General features: G+C 54.3%; 5 protein-coding genes across 5 annotated transcripts; 3 read left to right on the forward strand and 2 right to left on the reverse strand.

The window, feature by feature from the left end:
• Nucleotides 1-120: 120 nt before the first annotated feature.
• On the forward strand, nucleotides 121-5,490 carry B0H18DRAFT_1027887 (Gryzun, putative trafficking through golgi-domain-containing protein). The gene is made up of 19 exons (XM_048029900.1): nucleotides 121-420; nucleotides 935-1,298; nucleotides 1,351-1,471; nucleotides 1,528-1,755; nucleotides 1,807-1,924; nucleotides 1,978-2,120; nucleotides 2,176-2,449; nucleotides 2,503-2,583; nucleotides 2,636-2,772; nucleotides 2,842-2,987; nucleotides 3,047-3,108; nucleotides 3,162-3,222; nucleotides 3,272-3,606; nucleotides 3,661-3,824; nucleotides 3,880-4,043; nucleotides 4,093-4,559; nucleotides 4,611-4,674; nucleotides 4,729-4,846; nucleotides 4,902-5,490. The coding sequence occupies exons 1-19, from the start codon at nucleotides 214-216 to the stop codon at nucleotides 5,395-5,397; spliced, it is 3,750 nt and encodes a 1,249-aa protein (XP_047889534.1). The 5' UTR covers nucleotides 121-213; the 3' UTR covers nucleotides 5,398-5,490.
• Nucleotides 5,491-5,895: 405 nt separating this feature from the next.
• B0H18DRAFT_912296 (ubiquitin-like protein) lies at nucleotides 5,896-6,596 on the forward strand. Its single transcript, XM_048041560.1, has 4 exons — nucleotides 5,896-5,974; nucleotides 6,099-6,129; nucleotides 6,187-6,286; nucleotides 6,356-6,596. The coding sequence occupies exons 1-4, from the start codon at nucleotides 5,960-5,962 to the stop codon at nucleotides 6,429-6,431; spliced, it is 222 nt and encodes a 73-aa protein (XP_047889535.1). The 5' UTR covers nucleotides 5,896-5,959; the 3' UTR covers nucleotides 6,432-6,596.
• On the reverse strand, nucleotides 6,587-7,375 carry B0H18DRAFT_1027893 (uncharacterized protein). Its single transcript, XM_048029901.1, has 4 exons — nucleotides 7,353-7,375; nucleotides 7,163-7,219; nucleotides 6,921-7,103; nucleotides 6,587-6,869 (listed from the first exon to the last, which is right to left on the reverse strand). The coding sequence occupies exons 1-4, from the start codon at nucleotides 7,356-7,358 to the stop codon at nucleotides 6,681-6,683; spliced, it is 435 nt and encodes a 144-aa protein (XP_047889536.1). The 5' UTR covers nucleotides 7,359-7,375; the 3' UTR covers nucleotides 6,587-6,680.
• A 4,347-nt stretch (nucleotides 7,376-11,722) lies between these two features.
• Nucleotides 11,723-12,750, forward strand: B0H18DRAFT_1122513 (uncharacterized protein; the record flags this gene model as incomplete). Its single annotated transcript, XM_048034526.1, has 2 exons — nucleotides 11,723-12,673; nucleotides 12,727-12,750. The coding sequence occupies 2 exons, from the start codon at nucleotides 11,723-11,725 to the stop codon at nucleotides 12,748-12,750; spliced, it is 975 nt and encodes a 324-aa protein (XP_047889537.1).
• Nucleotides 12,751-13,163: 413 nt separating this feature from the next.
• Nucleotides 13,164-14,743, reverse strand: B0H18DRAFT_1213844 (cytochrome P450). The gene is made up of 7 exons (XM_048036543.1): nucleotides 14,568-14,743; nucleotides 14,424-14,507; nucleotides 14,140-14,363; nucleotides 13,970-14,083; nucleotides 13,723-13,897; nucleotides 13,421-13,664; nucleotides 13,164-13,347 (listed from the first exon to the last, which is right to left on the reverse strand). The coding sequence occupies exons 2-7, from the start codon at nucleotides 14,482-14,484 to the stop codon at nucleotides 13,170-13,172; spliced, it is 996 nt and encodes a 331-aa protein (XP_047889538.1). The 5' UTR covers nucleotides 14,485-14,507; nucleotides 14,568-14,743; the 3' UTR covers nucleotides 13,164-13,169.
• Nucleotides 14,744-15,063: the final 320 nt, after the last annotated feature.

The following is a 15,063-nucleotide window of genomic DNA, read 5'->3' on the forward strand; positions in this document are numbered from 1 at the left end:
GTTGCAGAACCGCGACGATGATGATCACTTCAGACCAGGAATGTATGTGCATGCACAAACACGTGATCTCTACGAAATGGCATGGACCTGGACCATGGCCAGTACTTGCTTGCCACCATATCCTCATCTCTGACTTTATACTCGACTTCGGTCTTCTCAAGAGCACGTTGATATAACCTTGAAAATACCACTCTACATGCTGTGACTCGGATAATGAATTCTTATCCCCCAGAACTCCTCACGCAGCTTGCGCCCGTCATGTTCGTCGGCGGTCTTGACCCTCCTCCTACATCGGGCAAGACGACGGACCCCTTCGTGGTACTCTCACATCGCCTACGAGAGGCTTTGGCAAACCAGCGAAAGGTAGCGGTTTGGCAGCCAGAGAAGAAGAAGGCGTTCCAGGTCGTTCTGGTCGACAAGGTACGCTTGCTCTGTTGAATGAGTATTAAGTTAAAGGAGTACGTCGATGAGGGTCACTGGGTCATATCTCTCTACCGGGTGAGACCCCGGACGTACTTGCGCAGTTTACCGTCAAGCCTGTGGCTCCGCTCCCGCTCCCCTGGGACGGAGTGATCAACGGGGAAGGGCTTGAGCCCTGTTCTTGCTCTCGTGGCTTGTCTTGCGCATCGCTAGGAGCCTTCTCGCTCGCGTTCACTTTGGCCTGCTCGACTCTACGCGTCTGCACTGTTGCCAGACGATCGACTGGGGCACTATAGTGTCGTGATTGGTTTGTGAGACCGCCGGGTTCCACGCGACACTCAATTCAGTGTGCTGTGAGCTCGTCCTACACTGTCCCCATATCCGTGACGGTGTGATCAGCGAAGGCCAACTGCGTCGTACATAGGCAGTCGTGCAGTCTGTGACCGTATGTTGTTCGGTCATCATTTTGGTAGACGGGTGGAAGTATCGACTGTTTACAACGATTTGCGCACAGGACGTTCGATTTCCTCCTCGCAGACTTATTCCTCCAGAACACGCGGACTTCGCAAACGCTCACTCGCCTCTATCGCCCCTTACCCCGTCTTCACCGCTCTACCCTGATGGTCTCATCGCGCCCATATGGATCCGCAAACACACGCGACTCGTTCCGTCTGTGTTTGTGGTATTCATGCGCCTCTTCGAGCATGCACCGACGTCCCGTGCGCCCCTGGAGACCGCTGAAGAAGATCGCGAGCGAGACGCAGAGGAGCGACGACGGGACACGGAGCTATGTGCGGAGATCGCTGGGCGAAAGAAGGTTGTGAGTGAACGAGGCGTGAAGTTGACGGTGGTGCTACTGGCTAGCAGACGGCTGCTAGGTGCGTGAGCGAGCACTCAGTTTCTCTGCTGACCTCACATTTTACGCCGTAGATGACCCTTCCCTGGACGGTCGCCTCACCTATATCCGCCGACAAAGTGGGCTTGACCCTCGTGCCGCCCTGTTTGTCCTCTCCCCCGTCTCACAGTCCGAGATCGGCGACTTCGTGCACAGGTACGCTTGCCTTGCCATCTCCACCACGACGGGCTGCTTCACCGGGTGCACAATAGTCTGCAAGAAGCTCTTTATGAACCCGCGATCGAGTACTACACGAACCACTCAAAGCGCGTACGCCGGAAACGCAATCGGCACTCGCAGGCTGCCTCTTCCTACCCGGTCACGCAGCCCATTGGAAGTGCGCCGAGTAGACCACTCAGACCGGAAGGCTGGACGGTGCGGTACGAGTACAAGATGGCGTGCTTTGCGGAGTTCCGAGGCGAGGACGAGGTTGCGCTCAAGTACATATTCCGCTTCAACCTGCATGTCATAGAGTCTGATTGAGACGAAAGACATTACCAGGATGCCTATGCTAGCTTAGCGATCATGTTCGGGTCGACTGCTATCCTACCTCCGAGGACGAAGCGCTGGGCGGAGGCGAAGGTGCTCGCGGACTGTATCAACCTCAAGGTATGCAGTATTCGGGAAGTCGCATCTCCGTCAGAGTTCATGGCCCCGTGCAGATCTGCAAACTTTACCTTTACAACAACGAGCACTCGCTCGCGTTAGGGCATCACAACAGCCACATGCGCAAGTTCTCTGACTTCTCGCGCGGGTGGGGCATCGGCGAGGAGACGTTCGAGTATTGGAGCTGGCTCGCGCGACAGTATGGCTGGCCGCCCTATCTTCCGCCCAGTCCCACTGACTGAATCTGTCCACAGACATCGTGCCTTCGCCGAGCTCCTCGAACATGGGACACGCTCCACACTCAAGATCCCGACGCATTTCTCGACCACCCCGTCCTCGCATGCGGCGGCAGCGGCAGCGGTACAGGCACTCGAGAGCGGGCAACGTGGGGTACTCGAGGTGGAGGCCATGCGTGCGCTCGGCCTGAATCCCAGTCAGGCTTTGCAGCATCCGGGTTTCTACTACTATATGTCAGCAAGATGTACGGAGAGGAGGAGGGAGCGCTTCCTGGGTGTTGCCCGATCTGAGGTGCGTCTGGACGGCACGAAGGTGCGGCATTGGGTCACGGATTCTGATTGCAGGCGGAGGGAGAGGCAACGACGGCGCCCCCTCCTGGGTTCAATAATGAACAGAAGGTCGATCATCTCGCGCTCATACTCGAGGTGAGACACATCGAGAGCTTCACGGGAACATCGACTAAGTAGGTTACAATAGCTCTACACCCGGGCATACGACCTATTCAAAGCGTACACACCAAAAGACGCGCATGGTCACGGCCGACTGACACTTTGGATCGCATACCGAATTGCGCAGACTTACTATGAGTCTGGCAAGTTCGACCTCGCCGTGCGGTACGCATTCCTCCTTTTGCCTCCTTACTCTCTTCCGCCAGCAGTAGCTAACACACGAGGTCCACACAGATTCTTCGAACGGATCGCGAAGACGTACCGGCGCGAGCAGTGGGAGTCATTGTTGCGCCCACTGCTCACCACGTGGTATTCGTGTACGCAGCAGATGGGTGATATGGAGCTGAGTGTGCGGCTGCTGTTTGAAATGCTTGGGCATGGTATGACTACGAGACGTCTTCTGTTCGTCTGGCTGACTATTGCGCTGCCATCTGGGTAGGTCTGAAGACGCAGGACGACGACGAAGACTCTACGCAGGAGGACCTGTTGGCGGTCTTGAAGGTATTTGCTATCGTGATCTGTGTCCATTGCTGCGTTGACAAATGACATCGTAGAGCTCTGTTCCGTCATCTACAGAAGCATTGGTGATAGATCATTCGGAGTCTGAACCTATATGTATGTCTTTCGATTGGGAAAGAGCCTTGTTGTTAACAGCTCCTGCTAGTGGATTCGTGCGCGGTCTTCTGGCGGTCGGACGTTCTAGTAGGCGAGCCCGTTGCATTCCAGCTCTCAGTAATGTCGAGAACGGCGGTGTCACTGCGTTCTTTAACGTTCACATCGCTCGTCATACACATGTCGGGAGAGATGCCGACTCTCATTGTGCGCAACTCGGCTATGGACCCCTCTGGAGAGTTGCTGCCTGTACAGAAGGTGGACTTGGGACATATCACTCCCCAGGATGAAGACAGTAGGGATGTCGAAGGACCGCTCAGGTTCGGCGTCGGGGGCACGATCGTCTTCTGTGGTACTGTGTCATGCGAGGTGCCGGCGACCGTCAAGGTGGAGGATATACACATATAAAATGTCTTGATACACGCTTACGCAAGGGAACAGATCGAGAGACTCGTGTTGACACTGAAGGAAGGCAATTGGAACATACAGATTCCCCTGTACCCTGCGAACACCAAACACGGTGGCGCGCCTTACCCACGATGGATTAGCAGTTTCGACCCGCTCACATACATCCCGGTGCGGAGAGACCAACACTCGTCTGTCGTGTAAGCACTCCTGTCGCTCTGGATTCGGCTTGCAGCGCTGACTACTGATTGCCAGTGTCCGACATCGTCCGCATAAGGTGCAAGTATCTGTAACATACAATGCACCTGCATACATTGGTGAAGAGTTCCCTATCACCATTGACGTGAGCAACCAAGACGACAAGGAAATGGAGATGGTCGTGGATGCTCTACTGCAGCCCACCGAATTCGATGAGCTCGGTATGGCGGCTGCGTTCGCATGTAGATCACAGACTGATCCGTGTTGCAGGGGAGAACTACATTCGCATGGGCGACGAGAAGTCGACGAGTTTGATCAAGGGTGTTCCGCTGGGCACTATCGCTCCCGGTGTCAGCACATCCGTTACGCTTTACCTCTCCAGTGTAGGCGCTGTATACGACAGGGTCATCGACATCTCCGTTCAGTCACACCGAGAGGTGCCACCTAGCGGCCACGAACCAGAAAGCCCTCAGTCGCCCAAGAGCCCCACCCTGTCGAGAACAGACCGGGACGAGACGATTCGGACGCTGGCTGTGCCTGCGGTCCAGCCGATCAGCGTTGAGCAGCACGCGGTGTACAGGAGATCGTTGAAAACAAAACCTGGCCTTGCAGACCTTATGACGTATGAGGATGGGTATTGGGACGACGGGGACATGGGTGAGGCGATTGTCACCACTGTCATGGCCTGCGCCGCGCCATCAGGGATCGTGGTCGACTCCATCAAGCTCGTCAGACAGGTGTGTTGTCCCATACATGTATGTATTGCGGGCCTGACAGTTGGGTGCTAGGATGGCCGGCACGCTAAAATTGTGGACAACTCGCTTGATCAGGTCATGGACGATTTTCTGACAGGTATTGGTTCATTCTGATGCGCCGTGGTTATACTGACATTGAGCCGTGCCCCAGAATGGCTAGCGGGAGATGAGTTCTGCGATCGATGCAGGATAACCTTGGCTACGAAAGACGATCTCTCAGAGGGGCAAGACATCCCTGCGCCCGGCTCGTACGAACTCACATGGAGAAGGTACATCTTACGCATGTCCTTACGTTCGTGGCGGCTGAACACCCACGACTTGCAGAATCCTCCCGGACGGCGGCTACAGCACGTCTGCAACCACCCAACTCTCGCTGCCCACGTTGCGCCCGCCGCGAGACGGCCTTGTCGCGCTGCTCGACGTGCCGCCCATCGCGAAGCTGCACAAGCCCTTCACGCTCCGCCTCGTCATCCGCAACCGGCAGCCGACGCGCTCCGCGAACGTCGTCGTCCACCTCGAGACGGACAATAGCGACGCGTTCGTCCTCGCTGGCCTGCGCAATGGCAGGTTGCCGATCCTGCTGCCCGGTGCGGAGGAGACGGTGTTGTGGAAGCTCGTGCCGGTCGAGTGTGGGTTCGTGCGGATCCCGCGAATGAAGGTATCGGATCGGAGGACAGACCCGGGCACAGAGGGTGAGCTGCAGGAGCGGATCATACGGATTGTGGACGTGCGTGCGGACGAGAGAAGGGAGGTGCAGGAGGATGGCGGGGTGGAGGAAGTTCCACTGCCGGTGGATCCCGTGGTTCTCGTGCTACCATGATGTTTGTGTATTGCGTGCTGCTATGATGGGTGCAATCGTATGGTGTACGAGAAGAGTACGACGAACCAACAAAACTCCAGACAATCTCGAGACGATCACGCGGAAACTGCAATCCACTTCAAGTCTCATCTGGTTTGCTCGACACCGTCATCACTCCTCTCATCCTCCTCCACGCTTGAACTACTCACGAAACGCGACACTACAACTCGTCGACATTAATTTATATCCGCGAGCAAATTCAGCTCCGTGTAGGCGGCGAGTCAGAACGCACTTCGAACCGCAGACCTCCGCTGGCACGCTTACAGAGCTGGTTCTACTGATCAGACTCTATTGACAGCTTGCGCTCAATACCACACAGCATTGGGGGTCGACTCTTTCGCACCGCCACTGGATGAGACTTGTAAAACCAGTGAACATTTGACCACAGGTCTTCGGATATTTGTACTTTCCTTTCTCGGAAAGATATGCAAGATAGACACAAGCGCCTGCCCATCTACTCCTTGCTCTCTGCGTACTCGCTGCCCGTGCTGTCGTCTTCGCTTTCATCAAGTGCTTTTGAACCATGGCTTTGATTGAAGTATGTGATCTGCTTTCTGTGCTTGTTGAGTCTTGGTGCTGATGGCTGGATCGCTCTTCGCTTCTGCATGCCTCTTCATCGACTCGTCTGTGGCGTAAATCGAATCTTGCACCCGGATCGCTAGGTTATTGCTAATGACCGTCTCGGCCGCAAAGGTGTGTGTGTTACTTTATTTCTTTATCCTGAAAACCCATTGACTGTTTGTATTCCAGTTCGTGTGAAGTGCAGTCCAGACGATACCGTCGGCGACCTGAAGAAGCTCATCGGTGCTCAGACCGGCACGGATCACACGAAGATCCAGCTCAAGAAATGGTGCGCCTACCGTACTATATCTACCCTGCATTGACTTCTAAGCTGATGGACAATGCCCTGCGACCGCAGGTACACGATCTACAAGGACCACATCACGCTCGCGGACTACGAGATTCACGACGGCATGAGTCTGGAGATGTACTAGCTTCGCCCCGTTCCGCCGTCCCTTGGATCCGCATCGCGATCCGTTCCCTTACGTTGCAAACTCGAGGCTATCTAAAGTCATAAAGATGTGGCGCGGTGCCCCGCCGCGCATGTATGTACGAGTAGGAGGAATGTGATATTTTGTTCTCCATGGACTCTGGTGAGCTCGCTCCGTATTAATGGCAAGAAAGATCGCGTCGTCATTCTGTTGTACAATCTTCGCCATCCCCATCCGTGCATTCTTTGGACCCTACCCTTTCCACAACCTACATCCGCTCTTGTCCAACGCCTTCTTGACCCTGCTCTCGCGCCGATTTGGGGCCAATGCAAGGCACGATGGTTCGTTCTCAGGCTGCTCGATCCATAAGTGATGTGGAATAGGGGGGTCCGCCGAGGAAAGCAGAGTGGCGAGCTTCTCGATGCCTTTGCGGTCCGCTACCTACCACCGAGTGTCAGAGAATGTAGAGTGTGCGAGTCACGACTAAATAACCTGAAGGACAGCCTGTAAGATGATGCAGATGATAAGTCGGCGTGACTTCAGTATGCACGGAGACGACGGCACGGGGCTGCCTCGATCCACTGGCTCGATGAATGGCTCGCTTACCTTTCGCATGTTCTTCAGATCGTCAAGGTATGCTCTGGTCTCAGGGAGATCGCGCGTCTCGTGTAACACCTGTTGTACAAATGTCCATCCATGTCGGTAGAGATAGGGTAGAACAGTCGCGAACTCACGGCAGCCGTAGCATGGGCTGTCTGGGCCATCAGTGGACCAACGCCCCATCCTGGAGTCTAGTGGACGCCATTGCCATCAGGATGTACGTGTCGATGTGACGTTCAAGTGGGACGGGATGGTTCGAGCGTATCCAAGATGAATGCAGAATGTCAGTAGTGTCGACGCATGGGAAGAAAAAACACACAGCACCGACATCAAGCAAGTCCCGTCTCACGACGATCTGCATGACCAACGACTGAGACTGTGGTGCGGCCTTTTCTGCCGTAGTTGGTCCGTGGTCAGCGCTGTTGTCTGGGAGCCTCGAACAAACCACGTCAGGCTGGATGTTGATGATTGGTACCACCGTGAAGACCTCACCTTTGTTCGCTACTTGCGAGGAGTCTTCTGACGACATGAGCCGCGACCTTCGGAAATGTATATGGTTTGGAGATTCGCGTCGGACAGACTTTGACAGCGTCTGGCAGAAGCCTCGACTCAGAAGTGACCCAGTTGGAGGTGCCAGACCCGATTTCCTGTTTGTTCTTTTGTGTTGAGTTTCAAGCGATTCCAACGACGATACTCGTTCCGTCAGTAGAGCTGCGAACAGAACGATCGACTCGGAACGATCATCGTGATGCGCGAGGAGGAGGACCGGTTGAGCGTCTGGTAAGATTCCGATCTCACCGACGCCACCATTTGATGTACGGGATGAGCAAGGCCTGGGTATTCATTACAAGACAAAAAACAATTGGTCTACAGCGGTCCTTCGTAGTCGTATCATCAGTACAATCAATCAACCATCTTGCCTCGTCGTCACTCCTAGACGAATGTGGTGTAGTACTGGGGCCGTCAGCGTTGAAATTTCCATGGTGATCGTTCAGGATATTTCGAAGACTCGCTCAAAACAAACACAGGAATTGTTGTTCCGTCCCTGCCTTTATCAATCACGACAATTCCGTTCTCCCCGTGCAACTCCTGGCCCTGGAATTCTGTCGTTGCCGTATTTCGGTTAACGCCACGCCCGACATCGACGTCACCCAAAGGAACAGGCTCATCAATTCTGGTATCCGAAGAAATCATCAGCTCCTCAATACTGCATGGAGTGTGATCTGGATCGACGTACATAGGGATGGAACGCAGTACTTGCAGTTCATCCAGCATGGAGTCCAGTTCCGCAGCACACTTGTCCCACCAATGTTTTCTTCTCCAAGTAGCCGTGTTCGTCGTGACGTATTTGTCAAGCTTCATGTACTCGCTGTTATTTACCACCAAGGAAATCTCCTTTCCGATCGTCAGGTAAGCCTTGAGGATGCTGCGGAGGTACGCCCTGGTCACATAGAAGTCCCGACTCGGCAGCTGCAGGCCGATAGTGCCTCGGAGGACGGGGAGCATGTCGCGACCGATGTCCGCGATCTTGTGTGGATACAATTGAGACAGATATGTGCCGGTGACTTCGAGGAGGCACATCTTGTACTGGTTGCCTACGTGGTGATCTGGAACAAACGCGAAAGGCTTGCGCAGGCTGAGGCTGTGCATGCGCCCCCAGCGTCCCACCCAGTTGTTGTACTTATGGCCTCAAGCCTTCTATACTTACATGAGCGTCAGCGACTCCGTCAACGATGCACCACAGACATCATACTCCACGCGCAAAGGCCTCAGAAGCGTCGCTGAAATGCCTCGCACGTGTCGGCGCAATTGCCGCATGTCGGTCCGCACAAGTGCCTCAGTGGCAATACAAGGTTAATTGCATGGCACAGCGTTACATTGGCAAGCCCTCATACATCGTACACGTTTCCGACCATTGCAAAACTTGAAGAACACAGTACGACCTGGAATAGATGGCTCAGTGTGTTGGTCGAGGGATTGAGGAGTAGATGCACTGTACTTCGTTTATTTCGCAGCGTTCGGGCAGCTCGCGCACTTGCAGGTGCCCTGGGCGCAGGCGCAGCTCGCAGCGGAGGAGCAAGAGCTACATGATAACGTAGCAGTCGTCAGCCATAGTCCCAACTATGCTCGACAAAGAACAAGTTGACTCACTCGCAGGTGCTCTGGCAGTTGCAGGCCATGTCGTTCTCAGTGGCTGTGTTGGTGGTAGAGGGATGACAGTTGCGAGTGGGATGGAGAACGAAGGGAGAGTGAGAGCGGGCTTATAAGTGAAGTCTGCGTACTGCCTAGGCTAGTCCAAGTCACGGCCTTGTCACTCCGTCGGAGACATGATGTCAAGCTGGCGTCGATAAGCCATGCGCATAAGGGTGCTCCTGCGTCTCTCCACGTTTGCAGAAACATCTTCGGTTCGTCGGGCGGATTGCTGCGACGCCCCTCAAGGCCTCATGTGCCGCTCATCTTGATCATGAGACGTATCAGCCTCCACAAGACAGGTTCGTTGCCTTATGTGCCCTCGTGCTTCCCGATGATCCTCACAGGTGTCTCAGTAAAGTTGTCACTGGGCGAATACGACACAAGGAAAATTCAATACATATGGCATCCATCCTACTAGAGTTGTGTCCACACCTTATTTGATATCCGTTCGGCGACCATTGACATGTTTCGCTGTACACATGTCAGCTGTATTCGCCCAGACATCCATGATTCCGCGTGTCTGTGCAAAAATGCCTCACACGAGGAACCATGCATTAGTCTTCTTGATCCTTCCATAGCGGTGTCGTACTGACCTTCTCACGACTTGAGTTTCGGGGCCCGGGCACAAGAGCCGTTCTGTACAGCGAACGCGGCATAGATTGCTATACAAGTCTCACCGTATGCTCGAACAGAAATTCCCTTCCTACAAGAAGTGATCTTCGTTCAGCTTCACCTGTCTAAGCACCAGCTAGTCGTGACCGCTGTTTACGTGGACCGAGGAACCTCACCAGAACAGTCTCCGGCCTGCTGATTGAATTCGTATGCAGTCCACGAACCTTCCTTGGTCCTTTTCATGCTTATGAGCTATTCGAGGATGTCGATAGAGTTCCACGGGATGCGCCATGTAGTAATTGTTCGTCGTCTCTAGGTCTGGCCCTGGCTAGAATACAGAGCACCCTGAGACTACCATGCGTGATCTTCGCCTGAACAAGCAGCATCTCCTGCCGTTCGGAACAGGCCGTGTCATGTGTGCCTCGCAGCCTGAGACGCGTATAACGCGCAGATATCCGCACAGGCATCCGCACAGGCATCCTGCACTATAGAGGTTAGTCTCGCTACCCTGAGAACGATATCCCAGTTCCTGCATTACAGGTCCAGTCGCTCCAGAAGGGGAACGTGTGCACACGTTCGCCATGACACAATGGCGCCTTTACGCATCGTTCGTTCGATTGGAGCAATCCGAACGCATGGTCGACTTATGCTAGCTTCGATCGCAACCATTTGGGAGAGCGCCGCGTCGAATCACAAGACACTTGCCGTCTTGTATGGTCTGCAACGGAGACTAGCGTCGAATATCCGCCACAGATACGAGTTGTCTTGCACACCTTGAGACCTGACGGCCTGAATAGTTGGGTGCGACGAGGCAACAACGATAACGGAGAGGTTCTGAAGTGGGTCCGACACCATCAAGCTTTGCAAGAGTGCGGTAGCAATCCCACGTCTGTGATATGACTTGTCGACAACAAGTTATGTGATCCAGCCTGCCTTCGCCGTTCCCAGCAAACCATCATGGCCGAGCTTGTGTGCCGGACAGCGCGAGCGATTTTATCACGGCGAGTAGTTCTTGATTCACTCACAGGATTTGTAGATGCTTGTTGTCGCAAATGCATGTCCGACCAATTTGTCGCCAGCACGGCACATCGCGAGAACCGTATTAGCTGGATCGTCTGGTATCAACTGGTTCTTGAATTTTGCCACGTTCGATTTTACACGGTTCCCTGTTACACTCCTGTCAGCACTGTTCTGAGATACCGCTGAACACTCGCCAGGCTTCGAAAAAGGATGAACACTCATGGCACCCGGCGTCGTGACGACGAAGCCGAGTGTCTCCTCGCACGCTGAGACATGAGACGTCTCGGAAGCAGCAGGCATGGCCGTTCGAGCCACGCAGAGCGATGGTGAGCTTGAATGGACTGTTAACGACAGGAAGTTGTGAGTTGTTACTGAGTAACAACCACGGTCCTTGCCGCAATACTTGATTGAATTCGTTAAAACATTACCGGGATTGCCGACAGCATTAAATCCTCTCTGTCCTGGTTGAATGCTTATAGAACACTGGATGTAGCGAGAGTAGTGCGTGGACTCGGCGACACAGCCAGTGTTCGGTCCTCCTGCATGATTGAGCGACTCAAAAAGAACGAGAACGCGATTTGGACAATGATCACGTGGTTCCGTTTAAGAGCCGCATCACTGTCAGTGTCCCGGAGTCTGTCCCTCCTCCTGCGTAGAGTCGACACCCGATGTGAAGGCTTGCGAAGAAAATCTCGAAGTATACATCATACTATGCAATGGAGTAAAACACTGACGATTTACTTTAAACAGGCGCGAGTCGCTGTATGGATTAACTGCGACTGGCACCGAACTGCGACTCGGAGGCAACACGGGCCTGGACAAGTTCTGCGGTCAGCGTAACGACTGGACACCGCCGCGGAATCCTCGAAATGTCCCATCCATGTGGATATGCACCGCAGGACGGACCACTATCAGCCACACTCGTAACTCCTGCATTCCCACCCTTCGACAGAGCAGACGCCGATCTCATTCTACGCACCGCCGACAATGTCGAGTTCCGCGTGCACAAGCTCACCATGCGCATGGCGTCCGAGATATTCGAAGAGATGTTCAGACTCGGATACGCCGCCGCACCGTCCGAAGACGATGCGTACGGGATACCTGTCGTGCGAGTCACCGAACACTCTTCGATCATTGACCCACTACTCCGGATTATATACCCAATACAAGACCCCGTGCTAGATGTCCCCACGACCGCCTGCGAAGTAATGCGCGCATCGCTCAAGTACGAGATGGAAGTAGCCATGACCTTTGCGCAGCGGGTGCTCATGGACCCCAAGGTTGCAGCCAAAGACCCACTGGCGGTCTACGCCGCTGCGTGCCAGATGCGGATGCCCAGCCTCGCTCTCGAGGCAGCCAAGCTCAGCCTACGCCACGACCGGATATTCCTGGCAGCCGCTGCGCCAATAGGACTGGACAGTCTCCCTGCCACCATCCTCTTTGCGCTCATGCAGTATCGCGAGAAGTGCAAGGCCGTCGTGCAACGCTTCGTACAGGATGACCGGGTGTGGAAGAGCTGGAGCGGATTCCGGCACTTTCTCTGTGGGATCTGCGATCCTCGTCCGATCAACGACGACAGGCCGCCGCGTGAAGGCGCCGTCATACTGGATGTCGAGCACCTTCGCGTCGTGCTGCGCGACCTGCTGTGCAGTATGCCTGGGCCCGTGCCCGACATAGGCGAGGTCTTGCTCTCGTCGATGTTGTTGATGGCCGGCTCGCGGGAGATAACCAAGTGTGTGTCGTGCCGCATGTCTATCGTCAGAGACGTGCGGGAACTTCACGCGGAGATCTTGGCAGAGATCCAGCGTTCTGTGGCGATGGTCAGTAGGCTCGGCTCTTTCTAGGAGAAACGCTCACGGAGTGCTGTGCACAGATCAAACTCGACCTTGTCCTATAGAATCACTGCCACACATTCGCTTTATTTACAGCTGCGCCGCACCTGGACGGCGACTACGTACCACTCTCGTTTTCATGCTGTCCCATCACGATACCCGCTATGTGCGGTCAACGCTGCCGTTTTGTAGCATATTCACTTCATTTGTTTCGGTACATTCTCCCCAAGTTGCCTCTCGTGCACAGCGGCACATACTGTATAGAGTACCACAGATTCCCCTCAATAGTGCCTCTTCCATAGAGGACAGCCTTCGATGTTCGTCGGATATATACAATCGGCGGGCCCTTTCGCCGCCCCACTCCGAACGAACCAGGTATATAATATGCATTGCAGGACTAGCTAAGTACGTCCACCAGCTCACTCGACGATCTGCGACAGTCCAGGGGGCTTGAAAGATTCCGCAATCCAACATTGGTAGACTGTCAAGCAGCCACAACCTGTCGCTTACGGAACAGTACATCTTTGCGCGGGGGCACTACACTATGCCAGCGCGACGAGTTATCCGGTCTTGGCTGCCCACTCTCAAATTTGAGATCGTAGTGGAGCAAGGTGTACCCTATCATGACCTTCAGCTCGTTCACAGCGAAAAAGCGGCCGGGGCTAGTACGGCAGAGAAAAATCAATCAGCGAATACGCCAGTTGCCAACGGACAGGCCGAAAACCCGCTACGTACCAAGCATGTTTTCCGTGCCCAAATGGCACGTACTCCGGCGAGGTGCTGACGAACTGGTGCTTGATACTAGCGCCGTCTTCTGTACGCATGTCGGCGAAGCGGAATGGATTGAAGATGTCTGGATTGTGGTAGCTGCGCGCATCCCGGTGCGTCGCGCTCGATGCACCCGCGACGATGGTACCCGCCGGAAGGAACGTCCCGTCGGAGAGCGTTGTGTCTTGCAGCGTCTTCCGCATGACGGATACTACACAGACGGGCAACTATTCAATAAGAGAAACAGGAGGGTGTATGTGGCCACGCACTGTGCGTGATGCCGTTCATCCGCTGCGACTCGCGCATAAAGCTGTCCAACTTCCACATCTTACCAAATGCGACTTTAGTCCACCCGTGCTCCTTAACAACGCTCTCTACCTCCTCGCGTAATATCGCCGCATATTCAGGGGAGTCTGCAATGTGGTAGACTGCTTGTGTCATACTCTGGTGCGTGTATCGTCAGCGAAACACATCCATCATAGGCATGTACATAGTACTATAAATAAATGTACGCACATTGCTGGATGTGTGGATGGCAGTGAAGTTGGAGACCATGAGACCCTCAAGTATCACCTGGGTAGGCTGGCCTTCCCGGTTGGCTTCGTCAATCATCCACGTCATGTAGTCATTCTTGCATCCGAAGGGTCTCAATGAGTGATAATCAGTCTGTGTCACTAGCGGCTTACAGGTTTGTCCGTCCAGTCATCACCCATAGCCTTTAGCTTTTTCTGACGTTCCTCGATAATGGGTGTGAGGTACACCGATGCGTCCCGCGTGGCCCTGCGTGCCCATGGGATGAGCGGACCAACCACTGCCTTCAGAAACTTCGGAAACAAGCTGAGGAGGAATCTCCCCTTCGCGACGTCGAATGTGAATTGGCGGACGATTTGAAGATAAACCTCGTTCCGGCCTGTTGATAATGCGGATCAGCTCTACAAGCCATTGCTTTGTATTCAAAAATGGACTTCACACAAAGGAAGGCCGACAAAGACACGGTTGCTCGCCCGCGAGATAACCACTGCCATGGTCATCAGCACGTCTACGCTGATCCATTCTGCAAAGGACGACCCATGTAAATGGTAAGTTCGACACCGCATGGGAATGTTCAACTCGCCGTCACTCTGTAGCTTGTTTCCGATGGTGTCCGCGAACGCTGCATTGACCTCATCGACGACGTCGCCGAACAGGATTCCCAGATTCTTTGTCAAGGGGCCGCGGATGGTGGGGATGTGAATCGGGTGAGTGGATGCGTTTCCGTAAGGATTTGGACGCGGTTTGATGGCCTTAAACCTCAAATGAGCGTGAAGAAGCGCCCGTGAGACCCGCCGTAAACAGGTTGAGCATGAATATCCTGAAGTCCGACAACTACAATAGGAAGGCGGCCGTGGTGCCGGCAGTGGCGTTAAGATCGAGATGACGGGAAATATATTTTGCCGCAGGCGCGCAAATGTCTAGCTCTGAAACGTCGAGAACGCTGCTCTAACCACGACGATCAAGCAAGGGGGTTGGGACCCCCCTGCTTGATGGGACATTTAGAGTCGGTTGTAGGAGGCTTCACTGTGTGTCGGCATTTGCCGGATTACCTTTTCCGGCGTTGCTGGGTGGTCATG

The sequence above is a fragment of the Fomitopsis serialis genome (assembly GCF_022376445.1).
Source record: "Fomitopsis serialis strain Sig1Antser10 chromosome Unknown B0H18scaffold_78, whole genome shotgun sequence".
Classification (NCBI taxonomy): Eukaryota; Fungi; Basidiomycota; class Agaricomycetes; order Polyporales; family Fomitopsidaceae; genus Fomitopsis; species Fomitopsis serialis.

What these genes read in the sequence shown, in the direction of transcription:
- B0H18DRAFT_1027887 (XM_048029900.1), top strand. Translation starts at nt 214, where the DNA reads ATGAATTCTTATCCCCCAGAACTCCTCACGCAGCTTGCGCCCGTCATG. An exon ending in CATGGACGATTTTCTGACAG is followed by an intron (nt 4,675 to 4,728) that starts GTATTGGTTCAT and finishes GCCGTGCCCCAG; the next exon opens with AATGGCTAGCGGGAGATGAG. An exon ending in TACGAACTCACATGGAGAAG is followed by an intron (nt 4,847 to 4,901) that starts GTACATCTTACG and finishes CACGACTTGCAG; the next exon opens with AATCCTCCCGGACGGCGGCT.
- B0H18DRAFT_1213844 (XM_048036543.1), bottom strand. Translation starts at nt 14,484, where the DNA reads ATGACCATGGCAGTGGTTATCTCGCGGGCGAGCAACCGTGTCTTTGTC. An exon ending in ATGACTGGACGGACAAACCT is followed by an intron (nt 14,084 to 14,139) that starts GTAAGCCGCTAG and finishes TTCGGATGCAAG; the next exon opens with AATGACTACATGACGTGGAT. An exon ending in GGGCACGGAAAACATGCTTG is followed by an intron (nt 13,348 to 13,420) that starts GTACGTAGCGGG and finishes CTGCCGTACTAG; the next exon opens with CCCCGGCCGCTTTTTCGCTG.
- B0H18DRAFT_912296 (XM_048041560.1), top strand. An exon ending in TGACCGTCTCGGCCGCAAAG is followed by an intron (nt 6,130 to 6,186) that starts GTGTGTGTGTTA and finishes TTTGTATTCCAG; the next exon opens with TTCGTGTGAAGTGCAGTCCA. An exon ending in AAGATCCAGCTCAAGAAATG is followed by an intron (nt 6,287 to 6,355) that starts GTGCGCCTACCG and finishes CTGCGACCGCAG; the next exon opens with GTACACGATCTACAAGGACC.
- B0H18DRAFT_1027893 (XM_048029901.1), bottom strand. An exon ending in CAGCCCATGCTACGGCTGCC is followed by an intron (nt 7,104 to 7,162) that starts GTGAGTTCGCGA and finishes TTTGTACAACAG; the next exon opens with GTGTTACACGAGACGCGCGA. An exon ending in TCTTACAGGCTGTCCTTCAG is followed by an intron (nt 6,870 to 6,920) that starts GTTATTTAGTCG and finishes ACTCGGTGGTAG; the next exon opens with GTAGCGGACCGCAAAGGCAT.